The following is a 21,291-nucleotide window of genomic DNA, read 5'->3' as shown; positions in this document are numbered from 1 at the left end:
GTAGGCATCTGATCTGTAAAAGCAATCGTTCGTGAAATAATCTACCAGGCTACGGAGTCCCATTCAGATTCTGGAACCATTTAGGAAAAAGATGTATCTCTGGGTATATTTTTCCTAGAAGACATACCAAATGAGAGTAAGAAAGGATCAGAGAAAGCAAACTGGCAGGTACCAAGTTGCTTGTTTTCTTTAGAATTTTATGATTTTCCCTGTCACCCCAGTCAAGTAATGTCAAAGGATGATTTACTTGGTGCCAAGTACTGTTCTAAGCACCTTACATGAATTAACTCATTTAATCCCCACAGCGACCTCTACCCAATGGTGGGGTAGGGGTGGGGTTGTTATCCCATTTTACAGATAATGAGACTGAGGTATAGAAATGAAGTAATTTGCCTGGTCATAGTAAGTGGTGAGCTGGGACTCAAGGGCGCTGGCTCCAGTATGCATACCCTTACCCCTCATGGCTCTGATATTCCACACTGGCCTCATGACTGCCTCATAATTTAGACCAAACTTTAAAAGAGGCAATGTGTGTCTTTTAAACCCTTTGTGTTTGAACCCTACTTCATCCACCCACAGCAGTACTGTTCGTTCTACCTGAATAGGAGGAAAAAAAAAGACAACAAAAAAGAAACACCAACAGACAAGTTTTTTTCTTTCCCCTCTTGGTGCATAGCAGTATCTTCCTAAGAACTGCTCACTTTTTCCGGAGGGAGCTATCATCTGGTTGGAATTCATGGGAAACAGCACAGCTGCCCACACCTGATGTGGCTGTGGCACGATTTCCCAGGGCAAGGCTGCAGAACTGGGGTGTCTTTCCCAGTGAGTAATCGAAGCCTCTGTCCCTCGTTGACTTCCCAACCAGCAGTGCCACCCCCCACCAATTGTTTGAGCTTTAAGTTTTAAGTGTGAGCTAGCCGGTTTTTCTTTCTCGTCGTTTTGTGGGGCCATAAAACAGGATCCAAAAATCCTTCCTGTCCTTCCACTTCAATGGTCGTTTTGGCAAGTTGAGGAGGCTCTGGGCAGAGGGCCGTGCAGTGAAGCTGAACGGACTGTTCCTTTAAGGAAAACCGCTCTTCCCCTTGATTAAATGAGTAAATTAGTTCCAGATCCTCTGCTGGAGAGTCAAGCAGTTTAAGAGGGTGAAATAGAAAATGTCTTAAGACGGATGCTGCTGTTCTTTACTTACTATAATAGGAGAAAAGCTCACAAGTCATAGAGAAGGAGTCGTGAAATGGTTTTAGAAATGTATTTTAAAAATGTTTTGGGAAGCCAAGTTCAGCGAATGGGGCCCAGTGCTCAGAAGAGCGCCATGCTTGGTTTAATGCTTTACTTTGAACCATGGGCTCCACATTTTCATTCTGCACTGGGGATTGCAAATTACGGAACTAATCCTGTAAGTGACATACGTTTTAAATCAGTATTGAGTAATTAGGGACACTTTCTTCTCAATTTTAGGTAGGATAATATAGCCCATCCAAGTTTGCAAGTCAACTTTTGAGCTGACTTTTTGTTTTTGTTTTTTTCTTGTAATGCCTAACAGGGTGGTAAGCTCTTGATGTCTATGTGAACTCACTAATCTTTGCTGGAATGTGCCATGGTGAAATTTTGATGCTGGAAAGTACTGAATAAGAAGGCTAAGCATTAGTATCTATAAATTAAAACATGTTGACGATTACTTCCTGCTTTGGTGGGGTATGCCAGGCATTTTGTACAGAATCTGCCTAAAATGGAAAAACAATGATGGGGGAGAATCATATTCTTGTCTTACATTGGGTCCTCATGGATGAGGACATGACCTTGTCCTCAGTTATAACCTGTTGAGGGACTGACTCAGGAACCTGGTCTAGGCTCAAGTTAACTTGGCAACCACAACCCCAGCGTAGTGCCTCCTTCCTGTCAGCCAAGAGATCCAGAGGAACAGACTTCCAAGGATGTCTGCATGCTTCAGGGAGCTAGGCTTATGCTTACATAGTTCATCAGGTTTAAAAAGTGCTAGAATTTTTTGTTGGTCCTTTGTTTTGGTAAAGATTCTGTTACTCCGGCCAACAACATTATGGTGAACTGAGGATAAACCCCATAGCCCTCCTTATTTTCAGCCAATAATACGGGAATCAATAATATGGGAATATTCCACTCCAAGAATGCACTGTGGTGTTTCTTATAAAGTGGGTTGGAAAGGGTTTGCCAGAAAACAAGGTTGTCTCAGCCAAGGCATCGCAGCTCACAGCAGGCTATGAGAGGGCACTTGGAAGAGCCATAGCATGGGCAGTAGGGCAGGCACTGGGAAGAATGCCAGACACTCTGAAGGACTGGGAGTGAGTCCAGTCTAAGAGGTTGGCTGCAGCAGTCAGCACTTGGGATCTAGACTAGGAGTCACTTTGGGCAAGTCTCCCCCGATAGCAGTAGGGTTGTGGTTGCCGAGTTGAGAGCATAGACCAGGTTCCTGAGTCAGCATCTGTTACAACGGAGAACATCAGGGTCATGTCCTCACTGAAGGCTCAGTATAAGACAAGAACCTGATTCTCTCCTGTTGTTGTTTCTCCATTTTAATAGAAGATTCTGTACAAAGCAGGGTGGGGGACATGGGTCAGACAGAGTGAAATGATAGAGAATCCAGGAGGAGGTGGTAAAACGGGTGGTACTGCCAGAGTCTGCCTACAGATGCCATGATGCTGGTGTCTGGGGGTAGTGAGAACTGGCAAGCAGCACGGGACTCAGAGGATGCTAAGCTGGCTATCAAGACCAGGGCCTCAGGCACAGAAGTATGAGGCAGAAGCCTGAGTTATTACAACTTAGATGGAGCCCCCTTCGTAGCAGAGATGGCTCAATGTAGAACCTGACAGGCTTAGCCGGGGCTCTGGAAATTTTTTGAGTCCAAGATTAGAGTTAATTCTAGGGACTGAGATTGAGCTAGAACCTCAAATAATGATGAACAGTGGCCCCACTGAGAAGGCAGAAGGAATGCAGTCAGTAGAGACTGGGTAGACCTGCCAACGGGGAACTGCCTTTCAAATATATCCTGTTGGGTTTTCTTAATTTTCTTTAGCAGGATTGGCAAATGGACATATTTTTATTTCCATTTGACATGGCAGAATTGGAAGTACACAGAAGTGCTCGAGTTGATAGATTCATTCTACCTGAGCATCTGACACTCCTTCCAATGCCTCTATGCCATTGGTAGACGAGATAACTTCATGAAGTTCCTTCAGCAAGGGTTGCAGCAAAGCAGTGGAAAGCATGGGCTATGGAGCCAGATTGCTAGGCTTTGATTCCAGCTCCATCCACCTCTTCTGACGGTGTTACTCTGGGCAGGTTATTTGGCCTCTCTGTGATGCAGAAGTGGAGATAATATTTTCCTCACCATGTAGTTAGGAGGATGTAATCAGGCATTCTTCTGTCTGTTTAGAACAGTGCCTCACTCATAAATGCTCAATGAGCGTTGACTATTATGTAGAAATAAATATATCTTTTTAAGACATGGTCTTGTTCTGTCACCTAGGCTGGAGTGCAGTGGCACAATCATGGCTCACTGCAAGCTTAAGCTCCTGGGCTCAAGTCATCCTCCTGCCTCACCCTCTGGAGTAGCTGAGACTGCAAGCATGGGCCACCATGCTCGGCTAATTTTCTTTCTTTTTTTAGTAGATATAAGGTCTTGGCGTATTGCCCAGGCTGGTCTTGAACTCCTGGCCTCAAACGATCCTCCTACCTCAGCCTCCCAAAGTTCTGGGATTACAGGCATGAGCCACCATGCTCAGCCAAAATAGACTTCTCTAGGGAAGGTTTCAGTTGTTAAGTAATCGCTACCTAGTGAGTAGATGGATCCTTGGTAAGGCTACTCCTGAAGAGTAAATACTGGGTAAGTCATTCCCGTTTAGTCTTAGGAATCTTTAAACAGCAAGATTTTTTTAATTAATTGGATTTGCCCATAAAAATTGGGAATTTTAGTAAGAGATCGAGAGATTTAGAACCAGGAAGTTGGAGTCTGAGTCCTTGCTGTGCCACTTCCTGACTTTCTGAGCTTGGGCAATTTTTCCCATGTCTCAATTTCCTTATCTGTGAAAATGACCCATAATGGGGATAACAGCTCACCACACATAATTATCCCAAGAATCACAGGAAATAATAGAGCAAAAGCACTTTTAAAACAGATGTGTTGGGCGTTTTTATTCCCTGGATGCAAACCTACTGAAAGCAAGTAAAGGTACTAGTTGTCTGTAGGGTAGGCAATAGGAAGCCATGCTGGAGTTTAAAACTGAAGTGCAGAAAATCCCTAGCTTCGGATATGGATAATTGAGTAAGGTCTCCAGGTGTGTCACAAAACAGACATGCAGTCAGTTCCGAGGACTCTTCTATCTCTATCTGTGACATTCTCTTACCAATCGCCAGATTGTACTTTTATGTCCCCTCTACTCAAGCAGAGGATTCAGACCCCACTCCGGTGAATCCTTGCTATGATGGGAGCCACATGTGTGACACAACAGCACGGTGCCATCCGGGGACAGGTGTAGATTACACCTGTGAGTGCGCCTCTGGGTACCAGGGAGATGGACGGAACTGTGTGGGTAAGAACTATGTTCTCGTGTCTCCTTCTTGTAGCCCTTGTTCTTCCTCTGCCCTCCCAGCATTATATCTGTAGAAGACAAGTATCTGTCACCTTTACAACCTCCATTGCCAATGATTTTAGCAGCTGTTAATCTGAATATAGTTATTTAAAAATTAAAGCATAGCTGTTTAGGTTTGAAAAGATGGTTTGGAGTGGAGTGGATTTTGCACTGGGGCTGTGAAAAGAAAACATCTGTTGCAATTCCTGGATGTTTTGAGTTAAGTTTTGTAATTTTGAGCCTGTAATAAGTAGTTCTTAGACTTACTAAAAATCTCATTTTCTGGTTTTCTTTAAATTTTAGACAGACATTGTGTTTCTTATATCCCCAAAGGGCAACGGTAGAAATTTTTTGATATTAAAAAAAAAATTGTTGGTTTTCTTCCAAGTATCCATTATTTTTAAAACAGTTAAAGAAGTCTTAGAATATTCACTTAAAAATGTATCTTCCTGTGGTGTTTACTTGAATGGCATGAAATTTTTACTATTTCTGGTTATCTGCAACATGCATTCATATCTGATTTTTAAGAATTCTACATCTGCCAACCATTTGTCCCATTGAAGCATCATACTGGTCAGAAAACCTTGAGTTTTTAGACCCTCCACTTCCGGGACCCTTGAATTAAGCAGAATTTTTCTGTTCTCATTTCTTCTTAGATGAAAATGAATGTGCAACTGGCTTTCATCGCTGTGGCCCCAACTCCGTGTGTATCAACTTGCCTGGAACCTACAGGTGTGAGTGCCGGAGTGGTTATGAGTTTGCAGATGACCGGCATACTTGCATCTGTGAGTTCCAAAATCATTTTCTTGTGTGGCCAAAATGGTGCTCTTTAATCTTGCCCTTTATCAATGTTTTGACTTCTGCTATTCAGAGGTTCTGCTATATGGTTTTCTTTAGAAGACAGTTTACATTAAAATAACCCAAAGCTGGCTGGACGTAGTGGCTCACGCCTGTAATACCAGCACTTTGGAAGGCTGAGGCAGGTGGATCGCTTGAGTTCAGAAGTTCAAGACCACCCTGGGCAGCATGGCAGAACCCCATCTCTACAAACAATACAGAACATTAGCCAGGTGTGGTGGCACAAGCTTGTAGTCCCAGCTACTCAGGAGGCTGAGACAGGAGGATTGCTTGAGCGCAGGAGGCAGAGGTTGCAGTGAACTGAGAGCATGCCAGTACACTCCACCCTAGGTAATAGAGTGAGACTGTCTCAACAAACAAAACAAAATCTCTCAAAGCTATTGCTCAGTTTCAGCCCTGTTTATTTCCACTGTTTTTCCCTAAATTGATATTTTTGGTGTTGAGTTATTGAAGGATGTCCACCTCAGTTGAGATTTCTGGCCCAATCATGTAATAAGATGATGAACCTCTAGTAAACACCTCCAGCTCTTTAGATAGAGCCTAAAGTATTTTTCAAATTAGAAGAGATGGATTCATCATTCACTGATGCATGTCCTACTTGACTGGCTAAAGAGCTCCTTCTGTAACCAAATTACCCCTTCTATATTTCCAAAAAATACTACAGACCTAAGAATGGATCAAAAGAACTATCCTAATTCATCCCATTGATAAAGCTGGATGAGAGTAGAGAAAATGCACTCTTTAGCCAGGCATGGTGGCTCACGCCTGTAATCCCAGCACTTTGGGAGGCTGAGGTGGGCGGATCATGAGGTCAGGAGTTCGAGACCAGCCTGACCAACATGGTGAAACCCTATCTCTATTAAAAATAGAAAAATTAGCTGGGCGTGGTGGCTTGCGCCTGTAATCCCAGCTACTCACGAGGCTGGGGCAGGAGAATCACTTGAACCCTGCAGCTGGAGGTTACAGTGAGCCGAGATCGCACCACTGTACTCCAGTCTGGGTGACACAGTGAGACTCCATCTCAAAAAAAAAAAAAAAAAAAGAAAATGCACTTTAATTCACTGGGATAAGGAGGGGTAGAAGTGATAAGAGAAACCGTGTGTGTGTGTGTGTGTGTGTGTGTGTGTGTAGCAATTGCTCTGGAGTGTTATAAACTTTAATTGAGGACTGCTTAGGTGATGGGTTTTTGTGCTTAATATTTTAACCACAAATTCATACCAGCACTTGAACTTTAATAGCATACGAACCATCTAGGAATCTTGTTAAAATCCCAGATTCTGAATCACTGCCCCTGGAGTAGGGTCTGAGAACCTGCATTCCCTGGTCTGTTGCTGTTGGTCTGTGGATCATGCCATGAGGAGCAAGGCTCACCCTTTGCAGGCCTAAACTCTTGGACGCCCTTGCCTTCTTCTCTTTTCAGTGATCACCCCACCTCCCAACCCCTGTGAGGATGGCAGTCATACCTGTGCTCCTGCTGGACAGGCCCAGTGTGTCCACCACGGAGGCAGCGCATTCAGCTGTGCCTGCCTGCCTGGTTATGCTGGCGATGGGCACCAGTGCACTGGTGAGTAACTGCGGGTCAGCTTCAGTGAGTGGAAAGTCGCCTTGGATGCACATCCCCACATAGATGGAGATCTCCCAGAAAAGACAAAGGACTTCCTTTGAGTCTAACAGCCTTGTGGCTGCCAAAATAGCGAGGAAAAAAGCGTCCTTTGAATTAGAAAGGGGAGCCAAGGGTGATTTCCTGTGGACTAGATGGACGAGCATATATGGCTTCCTTGGCGGAGACATTCCTGTAGCACTCAGGAGCTTCTAACGTTGGTTCCTTGGAGCCAGTGCAGACTGGAGGAATTTAGGGAAAGTTGCATACCTTCCTGTTAGGCAGTCTCCACCTTTCAATCTCTTTGGTTAATGGCTTAATTCAACACTTATGATTGTGCCATTCTCCTGCTTTAAGTGATATTTTAATCTATCTCTAAACACATATATAATTTCTAATTTTTCTCTTGCAAAAGACAGAAGAACTCCACACATATAAAAAGACACACATATCGAAACTTTTCTCCCAGAAATCTATCTTTAAGACTTAATGCAGTATTTTATAAAAGCACCAAATCATTTGCAAGGCAAGCCATTGCAATTTAACTTGGAAAGAACGTGTGAGGTTGTTATTTAAAGGCTAGACGTAACTCTGAGTATAAAATGTCCATGAAACTAGGATTAGGAGTACTTTAAAATAGAAATCATTCAATAAATCTACTTAAATCACAAAAGGTTTTCCAAACATACCCTGTGCTATGTGATGAGATTGAAACTCGGTTTCATGTGAGTCACACACACAGGGTGTAAAACAACACACTGGGGATGAGAGAATGGTGGGAGAAGTGTTTGGAATGGGAACGGGCCTGCTGGGGAACATGAACCTTAAAAGGCAGGCTTTCCCCTGCTCCTGGTGTTGCTGTCTGCATCTGCTGCCATCCACCAAGACCCACTGAGCTGATGTGCTAAGAACAGCTTTGCAATTCCTGGGAGCTTTATACCAGATCCAAATAGCACGGGCCTCCTTCCTCCTCACCAGATGTTTGATTCTCATCCTTCTGCCATTCCTTTTTCCCTTTGGTTTCAGCAGGATGGGCTGAGTGGACAGCAGGCTGAGGGCATGTGTCACTGACAGAACAAAGGTCACTGTGACAGCAGCTCAGCTCTCCACTTCTCCCTGGATGGGGCAGGTGCACATGGTGGTTTCTGAGCCTCATCCTTACTCTTTCTACTTGTGCTGTACAGAAGCTCTGCTGCATGGTTTTCTTGAGCAATTTATGCTGAACTAACCCAAAGCCGTGACTCAGTTCAGCCCCCCGCCCTTTTTTTTTTTTTTTTTCCCTAAATAGATATTTTTGGTGGTAGTATTGAAAGTTGAGGCTACGGCTTGAATATTTGCCTCTCCAAAACTCATGTTGCAACTTACATTCCAATGTGGCAGTATTGAGAGGTAGGGCCTTTAAGAGGTGGTTGGATCATGAGAGCTCTGCCCCTATCAGTGGATTAATGGGTTATCATGGGAAGGGAACTAGAGGCTTGATAAGAAGAGAGACCTGCCTAAAATAACATGTTAGCACACTCAGCCCCCTCACTATGTGATGTCCTGCACCACCTCAGGCCTCTGCTGAGAGTCCCCACCAGCAGGAAGGCTGCCACCAGATTTTGCCCCTTGACCTTAGACTTCTCAGCCTCTAGAACTATAAGAAATAAATTCCTTTCCTTTAGCAATTACTCAGTTTCAGATATTCTGTTATAAACAACAGGAAATTGACTAATGCAGATGGTAACCCTCAGTTGGGATTCCTGTGTGTCTTGGTATTAGGCCCAGTCATGTAAGAAGACTATGGACCTCTTGAATAAACACCCCTAGCTCTAGATAAAGAGTATTTCCCAATTAGAATGAGGTAGATTTGTAATTCACAGATGTTTGTCCCACTTAACCAGCCAGGAGCTCCATCTGTCATAGATATACTGGTGAGAAAACATTGAGTATATCTGTAATAGATATACTCTTTATAGATACCCTCTACAGGTATGGAGTTCAGGGTGAGATGCCAAAGCCTGACAGTGGGAATGATGCTTTTCCTTCTTGTGGAACACATCATTTGGTTTGGTTTAACCCTAGTACCAGCTCTAAGAAATGTGAATCCATTGAGAAAAATCTTGTCTGTAGAATTTCTTACTTAAACATCTGGCTGCTCAGATCAGCAGAGATGGTGCTTTTAAAATATTTAATTCCTTAGTGTTCTGGTTTTAAAGCAAAGAAGTTGAAATTAATTTCAGCCTAGATATGATGAGTGTTAATCAGAATATTAATTTAGATGCTGCATGCTTTGATCACTTCTAAAATGATTCTTCTCTCCCTCCTTTTTTCCTTTATTTGTCCTGCAAGACTTTGGTTACCTTCTGGGGTCATGTTAGGGCTCTGAAATTGGCTACTTTTTCATATTGGGAATTATAAGTATTGTCTTTTATTTGCCCTCTCTATTTTTGCCATTTTCAATTGTCCCTATTTTATTTCTGGCTCTCTGCTTTTAGGATTTTATTTAGGCTCTCTGCTTTAGGTTATCTATTGCTGTGTAATAAATTACCCTAAAGTGTAGCAGCTTCAAACAATAGACATTTAGTATCAGTTGTCCAGGGACCTGGGAATGGCCCAGCTGGGTCCTGTGCTTTAGGATCTCTCACAAGGCCACAGTCAAAGTGTCTGGTGGGTCTGTGGTCTCATCTGCAGGCTTAACTGGGGAAAGATCCACTCATGGTTATGGGCAGGATTCGGTTCTTTGAGGACCATTGGATTGAAAGCCTTGGTTCCTTACTGGTTGTTGGTTGCCTTCAGTTTTTTCTCACTTGGGCCTCTCTAACATGACAGCTTACTTTATTAATGCCAGAGAAAGTCTGCTAGCAAGATGGAAGTCATAATCACAAAAATGACATCCCTTCAATGTTGCTTTATTGATTAAAAGCAAGTTACTAAAAGGGCAGGGATTACACAAGACCATGAATCCCACTAGGGTAGGGATTGCTGGGGGCCATCTTAGAGGCTGCCTACCACAGCCACTTACCATGTGGCTGCCTTCTAAACTTCCAGATTGTGGAGTAGTAGAGAATGAATGGTCATTTCCCTAAAGACCCGTGCATAAATCAGGCTAGGCTTATCATGAAAGGAACTTGAAGAATAAATATAGAAATATAGGTGTATGTGTGCATATTTAAAGGCATTCCATAGTACACATGTGTCTCAGTGACAAAGAATAGAGGCTGTATTTTGTGGGAGCTAGGCATTGTTAAAGCACATGTGCTCTTTTACTCCATCAAACTAACAATAAGGGGGTGTGGGAGTTTTTCTCCAGCCACAGTTTGTTAAAAACCCGGCTCCCTGGAGAGGCTGCACTTGGATTTGGGTTCTCAAGTCTGGTCTGAGTCACTAGCCAGGAGGCTTTTATCCAAGTAGAGTTAAATCCTCTGCAGCTTCCCTCAATCTGGAGTGATTTCAAACTTGTGTTGGTGTGAGCTGGATATTTCTCAGACATGTTTGTCCTTTTGGATTGTTGTGACTTGGCCAGGTGCAAAAGCAGATTGTCTTGAGTTGGGACCTTCCCAGGAGGAGCAAGTGTGAGTGGAGGAAGCTGGGTTACAGATGGCCCATTACCCAGAGTCATCATTACTCAGGAGGAGCCTAAGGGTAGATACTGACATTATTCTTTCTCGGGTTTCCTGGTGTTTTTCTTTTTCTTTTCTTTTGTTTCTTTTTTTTTTTTTTTTTTTTTTTTGAGGCAGGGTCTTACTTTATCACCCAGGCTGGGGGGCAATGGTGTGATTACAGCTCACTACAGCCTCAACCTTCCAGGCTCAAGTGATCCTCCCACCTCAGCCCCCCAAGTAGCTGGGACTACAGGTGCATACCACCATGCCCGGCTAATTTTGGTATCTCTTGTAGAGAGGGGGTTTCATCATGTTGCCCAGGCTGGTCTCAAACTCCTGAGCTCAATCGATCTACTCCCCTCAGCCTCCCAAAGTGCTGGGATTACAGGCGTGAGCCACCACACCCGGCCTAGCTTCTCTCTTTTTTGATAACAAAAGCATTATCTCCATTATGTGCCTGGCCAGGTTTCCTGTTCCAAGAAGGTAGGTAGATGTTGGGTATGGTATGGTAAAATCAGTGTGGTTACAGGAGGAGGCAAGGATGAAACTTGAAAGGAAGTAGTTTATTACACTCACAGGTCTGGAGTGGGTTCACCACATGCCACGCAGGGGTGCAATCAGCAGGGTGCCCAACTGAACAGATTATGGAGTAGAAAGAGTGGGACCTGTGGGCTGAAGCCTTTATTGGATCTGGGGTGGGTTTGAGGTTAATTGATGCCAGGAAATTTCACTGGGCTCAAAGGCAAGTGGGTGGTGGTGAAGGGGCGGGAGCCTGGGGGAACTCGAGGCCAGTGGTTAGGTTTATCATCAAGCAGTTCCTAGTGGTTTTGCTCAGTATTGGGGCAGTGAGAAGGATGTTGAAGCATGCACAAAAGCATGAACTCAAAGGATTTTTAACACATCTTCCAAACAGTTTCTTTACCAGCTTAATAGATGATAGAGTGGAGGATTGCACTGAGATTAAGCTACCTTTCATTACCTGAGTGAGAAAGGGGCTCTAATACTTCTTGAATGTTTTTGTTTTTATAGCAGTCCCTACAGATCTCTGCTAGTAATGACTAAGCATAAGCAGTGGCCTCCTTCTCCAATGGCGCAATAAAGTTCCTCCCTTGCCAGGGGGCTGAAAGTCTTTCCATGTTTTCTCTGTTGATATCTGAAGTCGTGTGCATGCATGCTCAGGGCCTGGAGGGACTAGCTGGACTCTCGTCTCTATCATGGTGTGAGAGGCCCTCCAAGGAGGAGTCAGGACTGCAATTCAGGGAGTCTAGATCTTTGGGGCAGGAATGTCTCACTTGTGATATCTTCAGTCTCTTTGGGGACTTTCTCCTCCTTGTTGGTCATTTCTAATAGCTTCTATCTACCTAAAACTTTAGTATCTTTGATGATGCCAACAGTGTCTTTGGGGAGGAAGGCTGGTTTTTCAGATTTAGTCAGAATTCTTAGGCTGAAGGTTCTAAGCACATCAGTGATTTATTTGGTAGCTCTGGGGAATCCCCTCTCTCTTTAGTTCAAAAATAACAATAAGAAACTGCTCCATGGGCTCCAGAAATAGGCCCTGTGTCTCAGGAATTCCTGCTTCCTGTCATTTCTTGGGGTTCCTGTTACCATTAGAAGTCCTTTTAGCATGTGTATTGTGAATAGCTTTAATTTCCTGCATTTGGCTGGATGTTAATTTTTACAGCTTTAGTTTTACAGCCTCTTCCAGGTCCAAGGTGTTGGATGGTCAGGTCATTGGTTTTGCCCAGCTAGGCATTTGAGTTGCCCTGTTGAAGAGACAGAGCCAAGCTCAAGGATAATTATGACAACATTGGTTGATTTTTGGGCAACTGAGGAGCCAACCAGAACACTTGGTTTGTTTCTACCCTTGCAGATGAATTAATATCTGCTTTCTTGCCTTTGTAGGTGAAATGATGGTATCCAGGGAGGCCAACCACTCACCTGGGTAAAGATTCTGTGGGTTGCATTGAGTATTCAGAACTTTTTGGGGAAGGACTCCAAGGAACTGATATATGCTGACTAAACTCCCCAGAGACAGAAGATAAGCAGAATGCTTACTTTCTAATTATAACATAAAAGATTCCTCTCCAGTGAACAGAATACCTTATGCTTAATGCCCAGTGTGTGTACTTAGTGGTACTCGAGAAAGAACATGAGTTACTAGAGGATAAGCCAGTGACAGCGTGGTCTGGACAAAGGGTGGTGCAGGTAACCCTAGAAGAAGTTCCATGTGGGTCATGGGAGGCTGGGTGAGGAGCTAGCCCTGTTCCCAACCCACTCACATCAAATCTAGGGCTTCAAATCTCTGTCTTCCCAGGCTGATGTGTCTCTACCGTGGGCTGCACCATACTGATGCAACACACGCTCATTTTCTAGGTTTTACACTGATCACACCATCCCACATTTTTTTTTTCTATTCACACATTTTAAAGAAACTTTTGGTTATTACGATGGATGGAACCACTGCTTTGTTTTATTTTCAGCCAAGCCTTAATTGGACCTACACCCTTTGTTTATCCTCCTTTTACTCTGAAAGACTTCCTGTCTCTTAAGATAGCTTATCTCATCCCTTTAACCATTCAATTCTCAGAGCTGCTTTTTTTCTGCTGGGGATGGGGGTGGGGGGGTGACTTTGTCACATCGACATTGTTGGCATATGCGGATTTCATTAAATAAAAGGAATGTAAGTTGGTTTTTGTTTGAAGTGTCAGGATTTTGTAGTTTTGAGAAATATGATGGTGAAAATTAATCCTCGTGGTGCCATGTGGAGAGTGTAGGGGCCTGAATTGTTTGTACTGATATGCCCAGCAAAATTAGATTTCCATTTTCTAAGTATTATTTTAAAACCCTAGATAATATTCTTTTCTTATTTCTTCTAAAAGTGGAAAGTAAAGAAAATACCTGGCTAATGGGGGTGTGGTTCTAGATAGTAAGATTCTGATTAGGCAAGATGGAATGTGCTTCTTAGCTGAAAAATATCTGGGGCCTCATCTGGCTCCTTTGCATCTATAGACGAATGTTAGTTACATGGAGATGGTGCCAACAACCAAAGAAAAAAAAAACATTGTTGGATATATTTGTCTTTGTTGCAGCATTGCTGAAAGGAAGTTAATGACTTGTAGTCTAAAGGTTAGTTCAAAGGTAATTAACTTCCTTGAATTCACTGTCAATGAAACATGCTGTAGGATGTATTTTTTTTTTTTTCTGTGAGTGACTACCCATTTGATTTCTACACTGAACATGTTTAGTCTGATGTGTTAACTCACATGTTCCTTGATTTTTTTTCCCCTTCTATTAAGCCTACCTTTAGGTGTCAGCATTTTTCTGCTCATGCTCAAAGGTCTTCTGAAGCTGACACCTCACTGGATGATGATCCACATGTCCAAAGCCCATGCAGTCGCACAGATTGTATGAGTGAAGTCATAGTGTTCTTTGCTTCTCTCTTCTGTTTCTGACCTCTGCAGATATAGACGAATGCTCAGAAAACAGATGTCACCCCGCAGCTACCTGCTACAATACTCCTGGTTCCTTCTCCTGCCGTTGTCAACCCGGATATTATGGGGATGGATTTCAGTGCATACCTGGTAAGTTTTAGAGGGCCAGATTAGGCACATGAATCTCTTAGCTCCTTCAAGGGTATTTTTCTATGACAGCCCACTCTTGATTTAGCCTGATCTGAAGCCTTGCTGGATTTTCCAGGCTGTGGATTTTTTTTCCTCGGTTACCTCCTGCTGCCTAGTTTACCGATAGTTCACTGATTCGTGACATTCCTGGAGGCCTGCAGGAGATGACCCATCCATTGTCCCATCTCATAGCAGCTCTGGTTAACTGCCCTAGTGATCCGCTTGACCTTGATGAATGCAATTTGGATGAAGTGTTGAGATCAAGCTTATTAAACAGGAGCCATATGCGCCGCTAGCCAGGGTTAAGCCTGTGGCGACCGTGTTAGAGGAGCTTGGCCAGCTTGGTGCAGTCTAGTGACTGCCGTTGGCCTGCAGCTTCTCAGACTTAACCTCTGGGCCTTGGGATGAATGAGCTTTGGCTTGTTTTCTCCAGAGTCTCTTGGGATGTTGGGCAGATGCCACGGCTGCCCCTCATTTTCCCCAGATGACAATAGGGAGGGGCTGGGCTGCTTTACACTTAGAGCCAGCTAGGGACCTATGGGATGAACTGGAAGAACCGGGGAGAGACGAGAAAAATAGTGGCAAGGTATTATAACGTAAGAATCTAGGGCTCCAAAATCCCAGTGCCTTTCCATGCCATGCTGTGGGCTGGTGAAGTGGATGGTTGCAATGCCTTCTATTTGTCTTCTGTGTCTTCCTCTGCCTTGATCCTGGAAGACTCCACCTCAAGCCTGACACCTTGTGAACAACAGCAGCGCCATGCCCAGGCCCAGTATGCCCACCCTGGGGCCCGGTTCCACATCCCCCAATGCGACGAACAGGGCAACTTCCTGCCCCTGCAGTGTCACGGCAGCACTGGCTTCTGCTGGTGCGTAGACCCTGATGGTCATGAAGTTCCTGGTACCCAGACTCCACCTGGCTCCACACCGCCTCACTGTGGACCACCACCAGGTGAGCTTAGGCCTGGGGCTAAAGAAGCAGAATGGCACTGGTGGCGGGTAGATCATAATTCCTGCCCAGACCATGCAGGCACAGGGCCAGTCACCATCCTTCATAGCCTCTTTCCTCCTGAGAAGACTTGAATAATAGTGCGTACATATATTTGTGTTTGTGTCATAAGGACATAGAGATATACAATACATGACACATGATCTGTTACACATTGGCCTCTTAGACCCTTGTCCAGTACAAACTGGAAGTTGAGATTGTGTATGTAGGTCAGACTGAGACCCACTACCTTAGACCTGTTACAGCATCTTAGAGAGATCTGACAGTTAGAAGATCTGGCCAGACTGGCGTTTTGATAAGAAGGAAAACTGCCTTCCTATGTAACTATCTCGCTTACCTCTGCCTTCTGAATGACAGGAAACAGTATGAAGGCTGTGTTAATATCAACAGGAAAAATAAGAAAAATGACACCTGCTGGTGGATCCAGCTAGTTTTCTCTAAACTGACAATCCCAGCCCTCTGTAACGTAGCCCAACATCTCAGAGGAGGCACAGGCATCTGGTTTCGGTTAGCCCACATACAATCTGAGAACATGCCTGCTACCATCTGAGCATTCCGCATCTGTCGGGCACGGTGATCAAGTGTTCACAGTCGATTCCAACAGCAGGCAGATAAGGCAACTTTCTGTTCCTTGCTGAATTATTCAGGGATGGGTAAAACTTTTTTCCTTAATCATTACAGAAAAACTTTATTTAATGAAGAGCATAGGATTGGCTTGATACCGTTTTAGCCAAAATGATTCCTATACAGCTTGCTATCCAAAGATCCATTTTTACTATCGAGAAGGGTTCCATAAATACTAGTCTTGGCTTTTAATGTGTGAAGGTAAAAAGAACTGGAGAATTACCCCAATAGTTTTTTCCCCTTTTAATGGTGTTAATTGTTGCCCGGGTACGGTGGATCATGCCTGTAATCCCAGCACTTTGGGAGGCTGAGGCGGATGGATCACGAGGTCAAGAGATTGAGACCATCCTGGCCAACATGGTGAAACCCTGTCTCTACTAAAAATACAAAAATTAGCTGGGCGTCGTGACATGCACCTGTAGTCCCAGCTACTCGGGAGGCTGAGGCAGGAGAATCACTTGAACCTGGGAGGTGGAGGTTGCAGTAGGCTGAGATTGTCCACTGCACTCCAGCCTGGTAACAGAGTAAGACTGTTTAAAAATAAAAAAAAAATTTAAAAAGTCAGGTCTTGGTGGTTCCCAGATTCATATAGGTAAAAAATTGGTAATGGCTTCATCCATAGTCCCTCTTTGTTTCTATTTTTAGGAAAAGATTTTAAAGGTCCAAAAAAGGTACAGAGAAATTCTATTTCCCTCATGCCTTCTCTTTGAAAATGTTCTAACTCCATCTGGGATTTGAAGAAATCAGATGGTTGGAAGGTGCCTTTGGGGAATGGTTCAGAATTCGATTAAATTTATTAAGACAAGCATATGTTCAGGACAATGATTTTAAAGGGGGAACCAAGAGACTGAGAAGTGAATGACGAAAATAGGGCCGTGTTCCCTTGTGCGGACTTTCTCCTGCCCACACACTCTCTTGGCACTGGTTTGGACCCGGCTGCTATCTCTGACTGGTCTCATCTTTGATGGGGTCAGCTTCAGGGAGGGTAAGGATGCTCTGTGCCCCCGATTTCAAAATACTTAAACTCCTGCCAACCAGAAGCACAAGAGAAAGACATTCATGGTTGGGTTGAAAAGTAGCAAATAGTAACGAATGAAAGGGATGCCTATGTATGAGTGATTTGAGACACCCATTTCCCAGGAGTTAGGTGCATCTCTTTGGAAGGCAAACACACAGCACAGGGTGGTCCCTTAAAGCAAAAAAGGATCCTTGGAGGTCTGAATGTGGAGCAGGGGTGGAGTTGGGAACTTCTCCAGGGAATCCTGCAGTGTTTGAGGAAGTAGCATTTCCCTCTCTGTGTTCCATTGAGATGCATTTGGGTGAAGAAGTCAGAGTCTTACTTCTCCACGGGGTCTTAAAAAGAGCTTTGCCTCCCATGGGTCATAAGCTACAGTGGCAACTAAATGGCATTCGCTTCCCCCAACTCTGGTGAGTCGTGCAGTCGAGCTAGTTGGGTTTGAGCTCTGACAAGTTCATTCACAGTCTTTTGTGTTCCAAGAGGAACTGTAGGTGCTGGAGCCTGATCATAATGTTCCCAACTTTGTTCTTTGGAGTCATTGGAGGGTTTTGAGCAGAGTGACGTGAAATGCCTTTATATTTTAAATGGACCATTCTGGCTGCTGCTAATTGAGTTTACACTGGTTTTGCAGAGAGTGAGGGCATAGAAGGGTGGAAGCAGGAAAACCAGTGGGAAGGCTGTTGCAGAAATCCCAGGAAGAGGATGAGGCTTTTGGACCAGGGTGAAGGGGGTACAGTAGTGAGAAGTAAAGATATTCTAAGTGGATTCTGAAGGTACCACTAAAAAAGAGTTTTTGATGAATCAGATGTGGATGGTGGAAGAAAGGAGGGTCAAGGATAATCAGGTCTGAGCAGTGGAAAAATGGAGGTGCCATTTACTCCTATGGGAAAGACTAGGGGAGCATCTGGTTTGATGGTGAAGGCAGGGGCTCAGTTTCTATCAGTTTCTGATTTCTATTATACATCTAAATGGTGGTAGCAAGTAGGATTATTGGCTATGTGATTCTGCAGACCGTACGCTTTAAGTTGCAGGAATTAAAAAGGAAGGAGAAGTACCTCCTCTTGTTTAAGTTCCTTTGGGTAGTCCTAACGTAAATGAGTAAGTTATCTCAATAACCTGCTGCAGCAGAGTCTGCTCAGAACCACCTGTATTTTGAACAAAGCTTCAATGGCACTGTGGAAGCAGCCTGGGAGGAAACTGCTTTGCAACCGAAGCCAGAAGGACTTTAACCACAGAGAGAGCTGTGAGGGAGGGGATAAGAGGAGGATGCTGGAGAAAGAGGGGGAAAGGGCAACATGGCAGGAAGCTAGAGCCTGCCGGAAAAGATTCAGCTTTGAGATAATCCCAGGCGCAGGGTGGGTAAAGCACTTCTGGAAACTGGGCTCTGTAAGAACCATTTTTAAGCTGTTTGCCACCACCTCTGCTATACTTCACTACTAATTCCACTCAGTTTTACCTTTATTCCATGTAGTTTTCCAATGGGTAGACAGAGGGCGCCGTGGCATAGTTGGGCTTTTGGTAATACTTTCTAAGACGCACACTGGCCAGGCGCAAGATGGCCCTCTCCTCAGCAGGTCCTGGAGCTTGAAGCTTGAAGCAAGTGGGGAATGAATACAAATTGGCTTTAAGCATCACCTCGGCCACTGAGTCCCCAAGGATCACCTGCACAAATGCTCCGTCAGCAGAGGTGCCCGAGGTGCAGGCAGGATGGGCCTTGTGGGCCTCTCCTGGCCAGAGGGAGATCATGCCCCTTCCCAGGCTGAGTGAGCTGCACTGCTGACCTTACCTCCTCTTATTCTTTCTTGATGTGGCTGGGCCTTGATGACATACCCTCCTGGCAGGAAAGAAGCATCAGACGATCTCTTTCTGATTCCCATGGTAGAGTACTTAGAACACATTTGCTTCCCAAGTTTGGTGTCCACGGGCTTGGCTGAGACCTGGACAGTAGGAGAAGGAAGGCCAGGAGGCCAGGCATGGGGTCTCGAGCTACATTTTGCATTCTGTCCTTGGCTCACAATCAAAGGCTTTTCTTCTTCCCTCTTCCCCATCTGCTCAGAGCCCACCCAGAGGCCCCCGACCATCTGTGAGCGCTGGAGGGAAAACCTGCTGGAGCACTACGGCGGCACCCCCCGGGATGACCAGTATGTGCCCCAGTGCGATGACCTGGGCCACTTCACGCCCCTGCAGTGCCATGGAAAGAGCGACTTCTGCTGGTGTGTCGACAAAGATGGCAGAGAGGTGCAGGGCACCCGCTCCCAGCCAGGCACCACCCCTGCGTGTAAGCACCGGGCCGCCCCCGCTCCCCTCAGCTGAACTTAAGGCCTTTGCTAGGGATGCTGTCTGCTGTGGTGAAGTAGGGGGACGTGTTGGGGTCACCAGGTCTAATGAAAGAAGTCACTACGTGCTATGTTGATTTATAATCTGGTCCACGCAAGATCCCAATTTGCGTTTGGTGTCTGGTTTTTGTCATTAACAGTTTCCATAATTGGAACATCTGCAACTCGGTTCAGCAGGCAGTTACTCCCCCTTCCAAGCCCAGGGCAACAGGGGACACGTGTCACTCTGGAGTCCTAAAAGGAAGCTGACACAGTGCTGGCTCTGTTTTTTTTCTTTCTTGAAAAACAAAAAACCTGTTCTGCTTTGTTCTGAGGGAAGTGTTTTGCTGCCTTCTTCCCTAGTAAATGGCAGATTTACATAATTGATCCTTAAAAAAACCCTAGAAATTAAAATTTCTTTTGAAGAACATCTGGAGCACATCTGCAATGGGCAAAGAACTTTTGGTATTTTTGGAGGCTCTGGTATGTGGTAAAGTAACTTTTCTTCCCATCTCCCTGCCTGCCTTTGTTCCCCTTCCTCCTCTCCCACCCTCTCTCCCACAGGTATACCCACCGTCGCTCCACCCATGGTCCGGCCCACGCCCCGGCCAGATGTGACCCCTCCATCTGTGGGCACCTTCCTGCTCTATACCCAGGGCCAGCAGATTGGCTACTTGCCCCTCAATGGCACCAGGCTTCAGAAGGATGCAGCCAAGACCCTGCTGTCTCTGCATGTAAAGTGGATTTCTGCTGTGGGGGGCGGGGGCTGCGTGGCTTTCCCAGTGGAAGCCACCTCACAGGCCCTGTTGCGGTGCAGTGGACTGGGGCAGGGAAGTCCTGGAGGGTTTCTGAGCTGCAGCCCATTGGCATGGGCCCGATGCCACCACCACAGAACCAGGGCTCTCTGTTGCTGGGGGTCACCTGTCACTGACTAAGGCTGTGCTCTGGTTTGTTCATGGGGTTTCAGATATATGGAAAGGGAACTGTAGACTTGTCAGCATATGGAGGCTGTATGGTGATCCAAGGGAAAATGGACAGATTCTTACCCTAAGTCCTCAGGGTTCTCTGTATGTCATAACATCTCCATAGAAATCCTGGAAATCAAAGTGACAGGAGAACTAGCCACAAGGTGTGGTGTCTGCGATTTGTTGGGGACTCCCAAGTTGGAAGTCAGTTAATGACTGTCTCACCGCTGCAGCCCTTCCCTTTCACTTTGGTTCTGTCCTTTTGACCCACTTCTTTCCTAAGCTTCCCTGACTCTAGATGAAAACTTGAGGTGTGTGTGTGACGCTGGGAGAGGAGTGGATGGCGCCTTCCCCAGGGGATGCTTGATGCTTCCTGAGCCAGCAGCCTCCCTAATGCAAGGCACCCCATTCTGGGGACAGGGTTTTCTCTAAAATGGGGGAAAAACAAGGGTAGCTCTCTAGAACGGCATCGACACAGTGGAAAATCATCTAATTCCATTGTTGAACTTCACACTCCAGGCACTTGCTCATCCATAAGAAAGAATAGTACGGCATTCATGTTTACATTTACTTCTGTAAATGAACGACTTATTTGGTTCCAGAAAAGCTTAGAAACAGCCAGTGTTTTAGGAAGAGATGTGTTCTTTTTTAAGATTCGAGTTTTTGGGTCCTATCCCCTCCCCCAAGAAAACTGTCACATTGTTTTGTAAAACTTTCTCTGGAAGAGGTAGAGACTAAGAAGTTGACATCACTTTAAGCTAACCTTCTTTTATTCTAGTCAAGTCATAGAGCTTGATTGCCTTTCTGAACATGCCCCTGACCGGGACAGGGTGGTGATGGTAGTGGTAGTGGAACTGAAAGAAATGGGACATGGGTTATTTGCACATTTTAGGGAAATTTACTTAAAGGAAAAAACTGGGACGTTTTCTCTAACCTGAGGTTATGACATGGGTTTATGAATCCCATGATTCCCTGGGTTAATGGAAGCTCATTTCAACGTGTACTCTTGCCTGGGACAAATGACCTTTTAATTTTCAAATAAAAGTGTAGTTGACCTTAGCCCTCCCCTCCCGCCCCCCCCCCCCCCCCCCCCCC

General features: G+C 45.0%; 1 protein-coding gene across 2 annotated transcripts in view; it reads left to right on the top strand.

Annotated features, from left to right (window-relative positions):
- Positions 1–21,291, top strand: part of NID2 (nidogen 2) — a 66,164-nt gene that overhangs the window by 34,578 nt on the left and 10,295 nt on the right. For both annotated transcript variants that reach the window (XM_025392916.1, XM_025392915.1), the window contains 7 exons: positions 4,422–4,565; positions 5,261–5,389; positions 6,883–7,026; positions 14,108–14,227; positions 14,984–15,217; positions 18,973–19,194; positions 19,796–19,965. In XM_025392916.1, coding sequence (XP_025248701.1) covers positions 4,422–4,565; positions 5,261–5,389; positions 6,883–7,026; positions 14,108–14,227; positions 14,984–15,217; positions 18,973–19,194; positions 19,796–19,965 — 1,163 coding nt within the window. The remainder of the gene's footprint in view (positions 1–4,421; positions 4,566–5,260; positions 5,390–6,882; positions 7,027–14,107; positions 14,228–14,983; positions 15,218–18,972; positions 19,195–19,795; positions 19,966–21,291) is intronic.

Source organism: Theropithecus gelada, chromosome 7b (genome assembly GCF_003255815.1).
Source record: "Theropithecus gelada isolate Dixy chromosome 7b, Tgel_1.0, whole genome shotgun sequence".
Lineage (NCBI taxonomy): Eukaryota > Metazoa > Chordata > Mammalia > Primates > Cercopithecidae > Theropithecus > Theropithecus gelada.
Note: the sequence above shows the minus strand (reverse complement) of the source record. Positions and strands in the feature narration are given on the sequence as shown.